The sequence below is a fragment of the Plecotus auritus genome (assembly GCF_963455305.1).
Source record: "Plecotus auritus genome assembly, chromosome: 6".
Taxonomy (NCBI): domain Eukaryota; kingdom Metazoa; phylum Chordata; class Mammalia; order Chiroptera; family Vespertilionidae; genus Plecotus; species Plecotus auritus.
In genome coordinates this window covers 151,343,644-151,355,988 of record NC_137773.1, presented here as the reverse complement: position 1 = coordinate 151,355,988, position 12,345 = coordinate 151,343,644, and the positions used below count along the sequence as shown (strand labels likewise).

The 12,345-nt window shown below is 37.2% G+C and overlaps 1 protein-coding gene across 1 annotated transcript in view; it reads right to left on the bottom strand.

Annotated features, from left to right (window-relative positions):
• The window catches only part of ACAD11 (acyl-CoA dehydrogenase family member 11), an 88,517-nt gene that overhangs the window by 33,017 nt on the left and 43,155 nt on the right, over positions 1-12,345 (bottom strand). The window contains exons 10-12 of the mRNA XM_080673731.1: positions 7,884-7,961; positions 7,076-7,214; positions 2,609-2,716 (exon numbers count right to left, since the gene is read on the bottom strand). Of these exons, the coding sequence (XP_080529857.1) occupies positions 2,609-2,716; positions 7,076-7,214; positions 7,884-7,961 (325 nt within the window). The remainder of the gene's footprint in view (positions 1-2,608; positions 2,717-7,075; positions 7,215-7,883; positions 7,962-12,345) is intronic.

The following is a 12,345-nucleotide window of genomic DNA, read 5'->3' as shown; positions in this document are numbered from 1 at the left end:
ATCAGTGAAGAAGTTCTTTTGGCATATGTCTGAGATTTTGCTGCCTGTGGAATCCTCTAGTATTTTTATGGTTTCCCGTCTCATGTTTAAGTCATGTATCCATTTTGAGTTTATTTTTGTGTATGGTGTAAGTTGGTGATCTAGTTTCATTTTTTTGCATGTATCTGTCCAATTTTCCCAGCACCATTTATTGAAGAGACTGTCTTGACTCCATTGTATGTTCATGCCTCCTTTGTCAAATATTAATTGTGCACAGTGGTTTGGGTCGATATCTGGATTCTCTATTCTATTCCATTGGTCTATATGTCTGTTCTTGTGCCAGTACCAGGCTGTTTTGAGAACAGTGGCTTTGTAATACAGCTTGAAATCTGGTATTGAGATCCCTCCTACTATGTTCTTCTTTCTCAGGATTGCTGTGGCTATTCGGGGTCTTTTTTTATTCCAGATGAATTTTTGGAGAGTTCTTTCTAGGTCTGTTAAATATGCCGTTGGTATTTTAATGGGGAGTGCATTGAATCTATAGACTGCTTTGGGTAGTATGGACATTTTAATGATGTTGATTCTCCCAATCCATGAACATGGTATGTTCTTCCATCTGTTTATATCTTCCTCTATCTCTTTTTTCAGTGTCCTGTAGTTTTCCGCGTATAGATCTTTTACCTCCTTAGTTAAGTTTATTCCTAGGTATCTTAATTTTTTTGGTGCAATGGTAAATGGGATTGCTGTTTTAGTTTCTCTTTCTGTAAGTTCACTATTGGTGTATAGAAATGCCATAGATTTCTTGGCGTTAATTTTGTATCCTGCTACATTGCCGAATTCATTTATTAAGTCTGTTAGTTCTTTGATGGAGTCTTTTGGGTTTTTTATGTACGATGTCATGTCATCTGCAAATAAGGACAGCTTTACTTCTTCTTTACCAATTTGGATGCCTTTTATTTCTTCTTCTTGTCTAATTGCAATGGCTAATACTTCCAGTACTATGTCAAACAGGAGTGGTGAGAGTGGGCATCCCTATCTTGTTCCTGTTCTTAGGGGAAATGGTTTTAGTGTTTGCCCATTGAGTATGATGTTAGCTGTGGGTTTATCATATATAGCTTTTATTATGTTGAGGTATGATCCTTCTATTCCCAGCTTGCTGAGAGTTTTTATCAAGAAAGGGTGTTGGATTTTGTCAAATGCTTTTTCTGCATCAATTGATATGACTATGTGATTTTTATCTCTCAATTTGTTTATGTGATGTATCACGTTAATTGATTTGCGGATATTGTACCATCCTTGCATTCCTGAGATAAATCCCACTTGGTCATGGTGTATGATCTTTCTGATGTACTGCTGAATCCGATTTGCTAGAATTTTGTTGAGGATTTTGGCATCTACGTTCATGAGGGATATTGGCCTGTAATTCTCTTTTATTGTGTTGTCTTTATCTGGTTTTGGTATTAGGGTGATGCTGGCTTCATGGAAGGAGCTTGGAAGTGTTCCTTCCTCTTGAATTTTTTTGGAATAGTCTGAGGAGGATAGGTTTTAGTTCTTCCTTAAATGTTTGGTAAAACTCTCCTGTGAAGCCGTCTGGCCCCGGGCACAATTTACTATCTTAAACAATTCCTAACTGTGCCTTGAAAATTCCATCAGGAATACTTCCACTGTCTTATTTATTTTGCGTTCTTTAAAGCCTCCTCAACACTTATTGTCTGCAGAAGGTTTTCCATGAAACTCTTACACGGCTACTTTACTGCACGGCATTTCAGAAGTTACAGGCCAGCTCTCATAGTAATCTGCACTTGGTAATACATGCTCTTTTTAATGGGTCCTTCAGATATTTCACATGTTCTGTTTCTAAAATTAGAGACTCAGTTCCTTTAGAAAGGGGGCTGTGTACTCTACTTATTTTGTAACCTCAAATTAGTGCTTTGTAGCTAACACATCATACTGCAGGTGTTCAATAAATGCCTCTTTACTGATTTAAATGGAGATCGGTTTTGCTATTATAAATGTATGCAATGTTATAGAAGACAAAAAAAATCTGGCCAAAATTATGACCAGATGAACTTTAGTTTAATTCTAAACTCAATTATTAAGTAATGTTTTTGTCCCTTCAAGAGTTCTTAATTACTGTTCCTTATGTACAAATGATACCAAACTATTTTTATTAACATGCTTCTAGCTTTATTCCACGCCCCACATGATTATAAATTGAGCTATATGACCAGCATTGGTGAAAGTTCTATTTTTTTTTCAGGTTTATGCAGTGTAAAGTATTTTGTAAGCATCAATATAAAATTACCACAAAGAGGAATATTCCATACACAAGAGCAAAAAAAATCTGAAATATCCACAAATGGTAATTTTAGAAATGCAAGTCAAAAGATTATGAAACTAGGTTTTCTCTGCTGTTTATGCTGGCTACCAGAAAACATCATCTGGTGTCCTACCTAAGGGGAGGGTAATTTTATTCTGCACATTTCTACATTTCCAAATTTAAAACTGGATATTCACATTTCTGACCACGGACAAATTTACCCGAAACACAGAGCTTCATCTCACATTCTACAGCTCATCCATAACCCCGGGGGCACTGGTTGCACAGAGAACAGTGATCTACTTTTACCTGTCATACAGAAGCAGGAGGCAATGCTCCCTTGAAGAAGAGGCTCAAGCCACTGCTGCTTCTGTTTTTCATTTCCATACAAGTGGAGCAGCTCCATGTTCCCTGTGTCTATACGGAACAAGAAAAGCATTTATTTCTAATTTTAAAATTTACTAATATGAAGTCCAAACTTTATGTGGATAATGCAGACATGCATAGTTTTAAAGCAAATGTTTACTAACAGTATTTTGAAGCATAATAGTGAATATAATCCTCAATGAAGATGTGCCATAAGTAGTTACAAGCACTTGGCATTCAGTGAATATTTATTCAACTTGTTCTGGATCACAGACACTTGTCCACTCATCTCCGCGAAGCCTGGCTCTCATGAGGTCTAACTCAATTAGGATGGCTGAAAACAATTTGCTGGCCTAACCTTTGCCTGGTACTTCTCTTGCAAATATGCTCTGCCAAAAGTGATTGCAACACTCCTGGCAAACAAGAGACGCTAGTACCTCAAACACACTGTTTGTTCCTTCCAGGCCTTCTCTCAAGTGAAATTCTACCCATCATTCCTAACTAAATCTGAGCCACTGCATTGTGAAGAATCTCTGCTTCTCCAGTCAGAAATATCTCCTTCTATCTCATAGTAATTATTGTCGCTTTACTGCTGACATTGCTCTTACTTTTGTGCACCCCATACCATCTAGAAAAGTACTAGGTCATATCTCAAAAATGCTAACCACAGAATCCCTGCTCTGGGGAGAAAATGATAGTAGATAACATCAAAGACGCTCTCCAACCCTCCGAGGGAACTGTTCAGTACATGATAACTCTATTTAGTATCACTCTCAGGTGTTAAAAAAAAAAAAAAAAAAAAGCTTCACATTTGCCATCAAGCAAAATGTTCTAGATGCCTTTCTTTGATTTTCACTCCTATCAAATTTCTAAAAATTATTTCTAAAACCTTTCCTTTGAATACTGATTTCTTATAAGGTTTTAAAGATTTTTCAACATCACCTCTTACAATGACTTTAAGGATAGTCATTAAAATGCCTATGAAATTGAGTTAAGTCTAAGATAAGTCTCTCAAAATACATTTGTCCTCTGTTTAGACACTCCTACCAAAGCCAAAGTTATATTAAAAATGAAAGATTTTTAGATTAACAAAATGAAAATTCTTTTTGAGGGAAAAATGAGTTCTGAGTTGGAATTAATGTAGCTCAGTGTTTTCTTTGCTTATTTTCAATTCAGTGTTTCTTGTTATAGTTCAAATGAGGTAAATATTGGATATAAAATCTCCAAAAATTACCATTCATTCCGAGAAGCTGGCAAAACGAAGCTATCATTTATGGGTTGGGAAAAGAGCCTACATAAATTACTTGTACAAATCCCTCCCTCAAATCAGCCCAATGCCCCCCAAGTTATCCAATAATAACTTTATAATTAAAATTGCTAGTTTCAACATTCGAATATACAATATTGTATGACTTATTGAAGGGCCAAAAAAAAGACAAATTGGAAGATGGTATATGTTTCTCATAAGCTTTTATAACTACTTGGGAAATAATTCGGGTAGCTTGAGTAGAAATTAATCTTTTACACCTAAGAAACCTCCCAAAGTATTTAACTGGCATCAATTACATACCCTTTTTAGCTGCTTTGGAAATGCTCCAAAACACAATGCCCATCCCCTTCATGAGGATATATCCCCACTGCAAAGAGAAAATGTCTGGTTTTCTACTTATGATTTGACACATCTTGTTTGCTGAGGAGAGTTGTTGGTCATACTTGGATAAAAGAAAATGTATTTCCCTGGCCAATTGAAAATTCAGCAGTTTGGTGATATCCTTTAGACAGACTCATGAAAGACTCATGAAATTTTAATACTAAAAAGAGTACATGACCATCTAGTTGAAAATTAAGTTCACAGGGAAATAGTGGCAGAGTTGCATCTGCAAAGGATGTCTTCTATAGCATTATTTTTCATATTATGACTCATTAGTGTGTTTTGAAATCATTTTAATGGAATATGGCCAGCAATGTATAAATACTAAGATAAATCAAAACAGAATAGATTAGATTAGACTCAGAGGAAAATATCTGAGTGCATTGCATGTAGTTGTTTCATGAAGCCTTTTTTCAATAATATATCAGTATCTCTCTCCCTCTCCTCCCCACCCACCTCCATCCATTCATCAATGAAGACACATACAACTACATATGCTACATATTGGGTCGTAATATAAAATACGTTTCTTATTATTGAGTAACAGTAAAAAGATTTTAAACAAAAGACTACCAGTTCTCTTTCCATAAAATTAAGCCACCTATGTAGCATGATGTAATAGCTTCATACAAATGAAATTAATCTTTAGAAACTTTGTGAATAGATTACTTTAACAATAGCTTTATTATTAGATTAAAATGTATAACAATAATTTGATAAATCAGGGTTTTGAAGAAGGAAAACCTTCAACAGAAGTCTATGAACTATCTCAATTATTTCAAAGAAATGAGAGGTCAAAAAACCGGGAGGAAACACTTTGCTAAAACACCAGACTGTTTTCTCTCAGATATCCAATCTGCCTCTTTTGGCAGGTACACCCTTCATGAACTCTTTTGGGGAGAGCTTTAGCACAAGAGCCATACAATAAGCACAAAAGGCAATACCTAGGCCTAACTTGTGTAGGAACACTATATGCCAGTGGTCGGCAAACTGCGGCTCGCGAGCCACATGCAGCTCGCGAGCCGCGGTTTGCCGCTCTGTTGACTAATGAGTTTGTCGACCACTGCTATAGGCTATCATACCATCCTCCTCCTACTATGAGTCAAATGCTAGCTCTTGACTGGTGGCATGAGAATAACTTGTTTAAAAAAATAGAGAAGGCATTCCGAGGATCTACCCTAAACCTACAGAACCACAATCTCCAGGGATGGAGGCTGTGAATCTGGATTTTTTTCTTTTTTTTAAAAAAATATATTTTATTGATTTTTTTACAGAGAGGAAGGGAGAGGGAGAGTTAGAAACATCGATGAGAGAGAAACATCAATCAGCTGCCTCTTGCACACCCCCCACTGGGGATGTGCCCACAACCAAGGTACATGCCCTTGACCAGAATCGAACCCAGGACTCTTGAGTCCTCAGGCCGATGCTCTATCCACTGAGCCAAACCGGTCAGGGCAGGATTTTTTTTCTTTAAGTTCCTTATGTGGTTCTTCTGCAAACCCAGGTTTGAAAACACCTTCTACAGATTACATTTTATATTATCTTTTTAAAGAAAAGTTGGCCTCCTTCCCTCAGCCTTTCAGTTTTCATGCCAAAGTCCTTAGCAGCATCCTTGACTCTACCATTTATACCCCATATCCAATCAGGAAATCCTCTTGGCTCTGCCTTCAAGTTATATTTAGAATCTTTCCACTCCTTACCCCTTCCACTGCTAGTACCCTAGAACAAATAATCTCTCAGTAGGATTATTTCAACAGACTCCCTGCTTCTCTCCTTCCCTCCTTTTGTTAATTCTCAAAGTAGCAGCCAAAGTGATCCTTTTAAAACCTAAGTTACATCTTGTCACTGCTCTACTCAAATCCCCAATGGCTTCCCACTTCACTGTTATAAACCCTTATCTGCTCTATCAGGCCCAACATATAAATAAGGCCCTTTCCTCTCTGATATCTTCTACTATTCTTCACCCAGCCATACTGGCTTCCTTGGCCACTCCTGGAACACACCAATCATGCTATTGCCTTAGGGCCTGTGCATATTCTGTTCTCTCTGCTAAGAAAACTCTTCCCCCAGACATCAGCATGGCTACCTCTCTCACCTTCTTACAAGTCTTTATCAAATGTCATTTTCTACGTAAGGCCTAGCCCAACTATTCTATTTTAAATTGTAATCCATATTCCTTGTCCCTCAGCATTCCAGAGCTCCCCTATTACCCTACAGAGATTTTTTTCCCCTAAAGCACTTTTTATCTTCAAACTTACTACCTAACTTATTTATTTACTATATTTATTACTTATTTTTGCATCCCTCTATTAGAATATCAGCTCCATGAGGGCAGGAATCTTTATTTTATTCCTTGATATATTTCAAGGATCTAGAACAGGGCTTGGCACATAGTATATAATAAATAATTGGTGCATAAATGGAAAGATTGTAAGGCTAACCAAAAGATGTGGAACTCTATTCATTCCAATAGCCATAGAAATGTCCAATACCCAGTCAGGAAACTGCAGTCCAATCCCTTTGGTAGCAGATTCTGTTCACTAATACTCTTAATGTCATGATGTTTAACAAAAGAGTAATCCATTGAGAACATTAGATCTATTTTTTAATATTTAAATCAAAATAACTAAAAGTAAAATTCTGGATAAATTTATAAATCAATGACTTCTTGTAGGAAAAACTTCCTTGTCATAAAATAGAGAAATTATAAACACTGCTCAAAATATCTGTGGAAGTCTGCTTTTAAATAATGTAGTAACCTGGTGCTTGGCAGTTAAAGACATCTGGAGCGAAAAAGCACTTTCCGGTTTCTTCAGCAATCAGGGCATAGTCAACCTGGCTGAGGCCACTGACAGCTGGCAGGAACAAGTTCCAGAGGCCCTCTGCTTTGGCCATTTCCTGTTGAGGAGATAGATATACCAGAGTGATCATAATTTGCCATGACCAAAAATAGGTGTTTTTAAAAAATATATTAGTATTTATGCTTTTTGAAATTTAAAAACGTTATTTCATTGTATCCTAGTGTGCAAAAAACAAGTAGTTACTAATTCATTATGAATCAATAGTTTAACTGTTAAATGACTTTTCTTCCAAGCTTCCTTGGATTTGGCTGAAAATTTAAATTTGTTTAAATTTTGAATCAAAATTTTCTTATTGAATCATAGCTATTATAAAAGCTCCCATACTTGAGTATAATTATGCCAAATAACTATTTTTTTGCATTGTGACTTTTAACATGTATTGCTCTTAGGATTTGAAAACATGAAATTAAGTCCATGTAAGATAAATGTGTTGCCTGGACTTCAGTCTCAATTTAGTGACAGGTGGCAGTGAGTAGTGTTGATGGTATTTTTTCTTTAAATATCTATGTCTTCACCATATACCATATATACAACACTATGCAACCTAATTTGTATATTACAGGTGCTATTTTTAACTTCCTTTAAAAATGTTATTGATATAATTATCCTCTACGTATATAACAGCAAGAGCAATGACAAACTAAGGTCTTAAAAAACATCTGCATGTAAATATTCCAATGTTAAAGGTTTTCTTTTTTTTTCTTACCTTGAGTTTATCAATCACTAAAGGTTTTTTCCACTGGTCTACTGAATTTTCCTTTTGGACATAAAACTCAATTACCTCCTTAAAGTAATGAAAAGAAAAAGTTAATTAGCTAAAGTTAATACAAAGTAAATAATGTCACAAACTGTTACTATCTAAAGGAAACATATTTAGGTGAAACAGCTTTTTCAGCTGCAGTTAAATCAATAATATTTCTTTCTAAAACCAGAAGCAGAAGTATAAAATATTCTAGAGCCTTGCTGCTCACAAATTATGCTCCCTCAATAGTAGATAATAGACTCCCAAGAAGTTACACCAAAGTTTGAATGTTTCATTCAGCAATATGGCACACTAAATGGTCATAGAAACCCCCTCCAGGGTAGTACAACAAGAAATATCAGATAAAATATTTAAAATAATTTTAAGGAAAAAAAATGGCGGCGGAATAGACAAACGTGTTCTGAGCCTTGTCCCGGAGCAGAAAGAAAGAACAGCTGAGGGTCGCACGAGGAGAGTTTGTTGGCAAGTTAAGAGACAGCTAAACTCCAGGAGAAGGTGGGGGACTGCTAGACAGGGTTCCCCTGACCGGGCAGCCCCCACTGCGGCTGGGTCCCCTCCCAGAGCTACGGACTCGGAGGCGGAGACTGCGCCATCTTGAAAGGGAAAGTGGATCTTATCAGAAGCTTTAAAATCCACAACTGCGCCACCCACTGAACAGCTACGAGCCCCAGAACACCGGTCCCCAATTGGCGCAAACACGCGGATTCAGAGGAGCTCTACACTCCACCACGGAAAGGTCAGATTTCGCCTGGGATAAGGTGAGGTCTCTGGTCCCGGCGGGAGAGAGGAACGCGTGTTCTGCAGGAACTGGAGGACCAGGGAAGTCTGTGCCTAGAAAAATCCGTGGCTGTTGGGGCTGGTGTGATCCGTGAATGTGGAAGGGGGTCCTCAGAGCTGCTAACAGAAGGGATCTCTAAAAAGCAACCCATTTTGATCTGACGTGCAGGGACAGCCTAAGAATTTCAAAGGTGTGCCGGCTGCTTAGACTTGCCCGCAGACCCATTGTTCGCACACTTGGGCTTTTTCCTCTTGAAATCCTTGCTTCTGATTACTAAGCCCAATACCTAGGATCACCCAGCTGGGGACACCCTGGGAGACTGCAGGGGAAAGTTGTTTTTCTGGAACCTGGGGATCGGAGCAGGGAGTGACCATCAGAGAGCCAGCTCTGAGGCAGCCCACTTCCACAAACTGGTATTGAGTGCCACAGGGAAAGAAGGATGTAAATACAGGCTAAAGAGGCCAAAGAGATCTGGAAGTCAATCCAGAAACACTGCCACCCTGGGGCTGAATCACAAATTGACTCTTGTATAATCAAAAATAAAGGAATATGAGAAATTAAGACACACCGCCTGCTTAAAAATCAGGACTGGCTTACAACACTGAGGAGTAGTGGAACGCAGGGAACTGCAATACTGTCTGGACGGAGAAACAGGCGTGCCAAACAGAACAATAGAGGAAGTGAATGACCTTCACTACTGCACATTTTATTTTTTATTTTTTTTTATTTCCTTTTTTTTGCATCTTTTACTCAAGAAACTAATTTTTTTCTTTTTTCCTCACTTGATTTTACCTTTTTAATTATTACATTTTTATTTTCAATCAGTATCATTACTATTACTATTTTACTTTTTTTTAAGTATCATTTTCTTTTCTCTTTATTTTACTTTGGGATTAGTGTTCTACATTCTAGTTTCATCTTTCCTTTAGCATTGTTTTACTCTATCTCAACTCTACCTTTATGCCATCACTCTCTTCCTAACCTTTCCCCTTTTGGTGACCTATTTATCTTACCCCTTTCCTGCTTTAGATTTTCCCTATTCTTTCTGTTTACCCCCTGATAAAATTTCACCCTACTTATATATCTAATCTACAATCCCCTGCTCCAAGTCCATACACACCTCTCTCTTCGCTGTCTTAACTATCCAAAAAATTATCTTTCTCTCTGTCCTTTTGTTGTTGTTTGCTTGAATGTTGATTATATCGAATTTTTATGCTTTTTTGTGAGATGGTTTTGCTTATTCTTTTTTTTGTTTGATTTCTTTTTGCTTTTTTTGCTTCTGTTTTCCGTTGCCTTGCTTGATATTAGTTGGTGTTGTAGTTTGTATTAATCCCCAGGTACTTGTTGCTGGCATTTGCTGGGATTAGTGGTTGTTCTATTGGAGTTTTCTCCCCATATATATAGTTTGTTCCCCTTTCTCTCTTAGTCTCTTTCTTGTCTCTCTTACTTTTTTTTTTCCTTTTCCCAATTTCATTTTGACACTCCTTTTTTTTTCTGTCTTTCTTTTTCCTCTTCTTCTTTCTCTCTTTATCCCCTAATTTGCCTTTCTCTGGTGGTCACCTTTATTGGAGGTTATTAATATCGTGAATACATTTCTGTTCAGTGCCTTGTGTGTTGTACCTGGTTGTGTTGTATTTTGTGCCTTTAAATAAACACAGGAGAGAGAGAACTACATAACCAGACATCCAGAGAAGAGAGACCATGGGTAGACAAAGAAATAGCCTGCATATGAAAGAAAAGCAGGCATCACCAGAAAAGGAAGTAAACAAAATGGAGGCAAGCAACCTTCCAGAGAAAGAATTCAGAGAAATGGTCATAAGGTGGCTGAAAAGAATGGAAGACAAATTCTACAATATGAGCAAGAACCAAGAGGAAATTAAGAACCAAGAAGAAATGAAAAATGACATCACTGCTGTAAAGAACTCAATAGAAAGCATCAAGAGTAGACTAGAAGAAGCAGAGGATCACATCAGTGAGCTAGAAGACAAGATGGGAAAAAAATACCCAAGTAGAGCAGCTTCTAGAAAAAAAATTAAAAAGCAGGAGGAGAGCCTAAGGGAACTTTGGGACAACACGAAACAAAACAACATCTGCATAATAGGGGTTCCAGAACGAAAGGAAACGGAGCAAGGAATAGAAAACCTGTTTGAAGAAATAATGACAGAAAACTTCCCTGATATAGGGAAGAAAAAACCCACACAAATCCAAGAAGCTCACAGAGTCCCAAGCAAAATGAACCCCAAAAGACTGACGCCAAGGCACATTATAATTAAATTGGCAAACACCAACGACAAAGTAAGAATCTTAAAAGCGGCAAGAGAGAGACAGAAAGTTACATACAAAGGAACCCCCATCAGAAAAGCAACTGATTTCTCAACAGAAACTCATCAGGCCAGAAAGGAATGGAATGAAATATACAAAGTCATGCAAAGGAAGGGTCTGACTCCAAGAATACTGTACCCAGCAAGGCTATCAATCAAAATTGAAGGTGAAATCAGGAGCTTCACAGACAAAAAAGGACTAAGGGAATTTATTACCACCAAACCAGCAATGCAAGAAATGCTAAAGGGTCTGCTGTAAAAAAAAAAAAAAAAATAGGAAGCGAAGAAGGAACACAGGGGTAAAGAATAAAATTGACGGCAAATAAGTACCTATCAATAATAACTTTAAATGTAAATGGATAAAATGCCCCAATCAAAAGACATAGGGTAATGGATTGGATAAGAAAACACAACCCATACATCTGCTGTCTACAAGAAACCCACCTCAGAAAAAAAGACACACACAGACTGAGGGTGAAGGGATGGAAAAAGGTTTTCCAGGCAAATGGAACTGAAAAAAAAGCTGGGGTAGCAATACTTATATCTGAAAAATTAGATCTCAAACTGAAGGACATAAAAAGAGATAAGGAAGGCCACTTCATAATACTAAAGGGAGCAATCCAACAAGAAGAAATAACTCTGGTAAACATATATGCACCCAAATACATAAAAAATCTACTGGAGGATATCAAGGGAGAGATTGACAACAATACAATCATAGTAGGAGACTTTAATACCCCACTATCACCATTGGACAAATCCTCTAAACAAAAAATCAGCAAAGAAACATCAATCCTAAATGACTCACTAGACCAGATGGAATTAATTGACATCTTCAGATCATTTCACCCCAAAGCCACAGAATATACATTCTTCTCAAGTGCACATGGGTCATTTTCAAAGATAGCCCATATGTTGGGATATAGGCAAAGTCTCTTCAAATCCAAGAAGATAGAAATCATATCAAGCATCTTCTCAGACCACAGTGGCATAAAACTGGAAATAAACTACAATAAAAACAACCCAAAGAAATCAAACACATGGAGACTAAACAGCATGCTATTAAACAATGACTGGGTTACCAGAAAGATCAAGGAAGAAATAAAAAACATCATGGCAACAAATGACAATGAAAACACAACAATCCAAAATCTATGGGACACAGTGAAAGCAGTCTTGAGAGGGAAGTTCATAGCTCTACAAGCATACTGCAAAAAACAGGAAACAATGGTAATAAATTACCTAACCAACAACTCAAAGAGTTAGAAAAAGAGCAACAAGAAAAGCCCAGTGTAAGCAGAAGGAA